Source organism: Helobdella robusta (genome assembly GCF_000326865.2).
Source record: "Helobdella robusta unplaced genomic scaffold HELROscaffold_22, whole genome shotgun sequence".
Taxonomy (NCBI): Eukaryota; Metazoa; Annelida; class Clitellata; order Rhynchobdellida; family Glossiphoniidae; genus Helobdella; species Helobdella robusta.
In genome coordinates this window covers 2396777-2398277 of record NW_008704170.1, presented here as the reverse complement: position 1 = coordinate 2398277, position 1501 = coordinate 2396777, and the positions used below count along the sequence as shown (strand labels likewise).

The window sequence follows — 1501 nt, the reverse complement described above, 5'->3', positions numbered from 1 at the left end:
CCCTAAGGTCAACCCTTCACTCATCTGGGAAGATTGGATTGAGGTTGACCTCAGAGAGGTCAAGGTCATCACTCAGGTTGAAACTCAAGGTCGACACGGAAATGGACACGTGAGTATAGAGGATGATGATTGTGGCGTACGTGGTGATGATGACGATGACGATGAAGATGATGATGACGATGAAGATGATGATGACGACGAGGTAGATGCGCGGAATGGTTAGAGGTCCAAATGTTCAGAATGTAATAATGAGAAGCAATTTCATCTGCATACACAATTAGCGCTTTCCGTTATCGTCTTCCTCTTCCTGCTGCCCATCACCATCAAAATCATTGATGACGTCATCGTCGTTAGGAGTGACGTCATCGGCATCACTTTCGTCATAATCATCACAGTCTAATTATAATTATTATCAGCGCTTTTGTCATAGTCGCTTTTTAATAATCATAAAATTTATAATTACAAAATTACAACTACTACTATCACTACAACTACTGCTACTACTAACTACTACTACTGCTGCTGCTACTACTACTACTACTACTACTACTACTACTACTTTTGCTGCTTTTGCTGCTATTTATAAATAAATATATATTTATAAATATATATATGCGATCATAATTTGTTAATTACGTCATCATGACGTAATAACAAATGTCAGTATTATCATCATCGTCGTCGTCATCATCTTCATCATCATCATCTGTGCAGTCATTAATCATTGTTATCGTTTGGCTTTATTATCGTTAATATGGAGCTAGGTTTTTTGTTGTTGTTACAGATGTTATTATCTTTATAATTATTATTATTCATATTATTATTATTCATATTATTATTATTCATATTATTATTTATTGTTATTTTTATTTTTCAAGTGATCACATGCGCCATTTATCTTGATTACGTCACTGGCTTAGGTGCTTCTGATGCACGCATTAACAATTTCAATCCGAGCTTCTGCGTGCGTGTGTATATGTGTGCGTGTGTGTCTGTGTGTTAGTATGTGTGTATGTGTGTGTGTATGTGTGTCTGTGTGTGTGTGTCTGTGTGTATGTGTGATTGAATGTGTGTGTATGTGTGAATCCACACAAATCCACTCATTTCGATTTAACAATCTCTAGAAACTTATATTTCAGAGACTCTTATCCATCGATAAGAACAAAAAGTAATCATTAAAACATCATCAACAGTATCAGCATCATCGTCATTGGTAGTAGCAGCAACTGTAGCAGTCACACTAGCAGCTACAAAAGCAGCCACAAAAGCAGCAGCAGCGACAACAACAACATCGTCGCCATCATCATAACGATCATCATTATTATTTGTTGCAAAATAGAATTAGGCATTCATGCGGTGAGGTAATCTTTATGAAATTATGCTCTGCTAGAGTGTTCGCATGTTTGTATGTATGTTTGTTTGTTTGTATGTATGTGTGTATGTTTGTTTGTATGTATGTTTGTTTGTTTGTATGTATGAGTGTATACATACGTACATGTAA

At 35.8% G+C, this 1501-nt stretch overlaps 1 protein-coding gene across 1 annotated transcript in view; it reads left to right on the top strand.

Annotated features, from left to right (window-relative positions):
* Positions 1–31: 31 nt before the first annotated feature.
* HELRODRAFT_78376 (hypothetical protein) overlaps positions 32–1501 on the top strand; it is a gene marked incomplete at both ends in the record, with an annotated part of 23254 nt that continues 21784 nt past the window's right edge. The window contains one exon of the mRNA XM_009018762.1: positions 32–109. Within this exon, the coding sequence (XP_009017010.1) occupies positions 32–109 (78 nt within the window). The remainder of the gene's footprint in view (positions 110–1501) is intronic.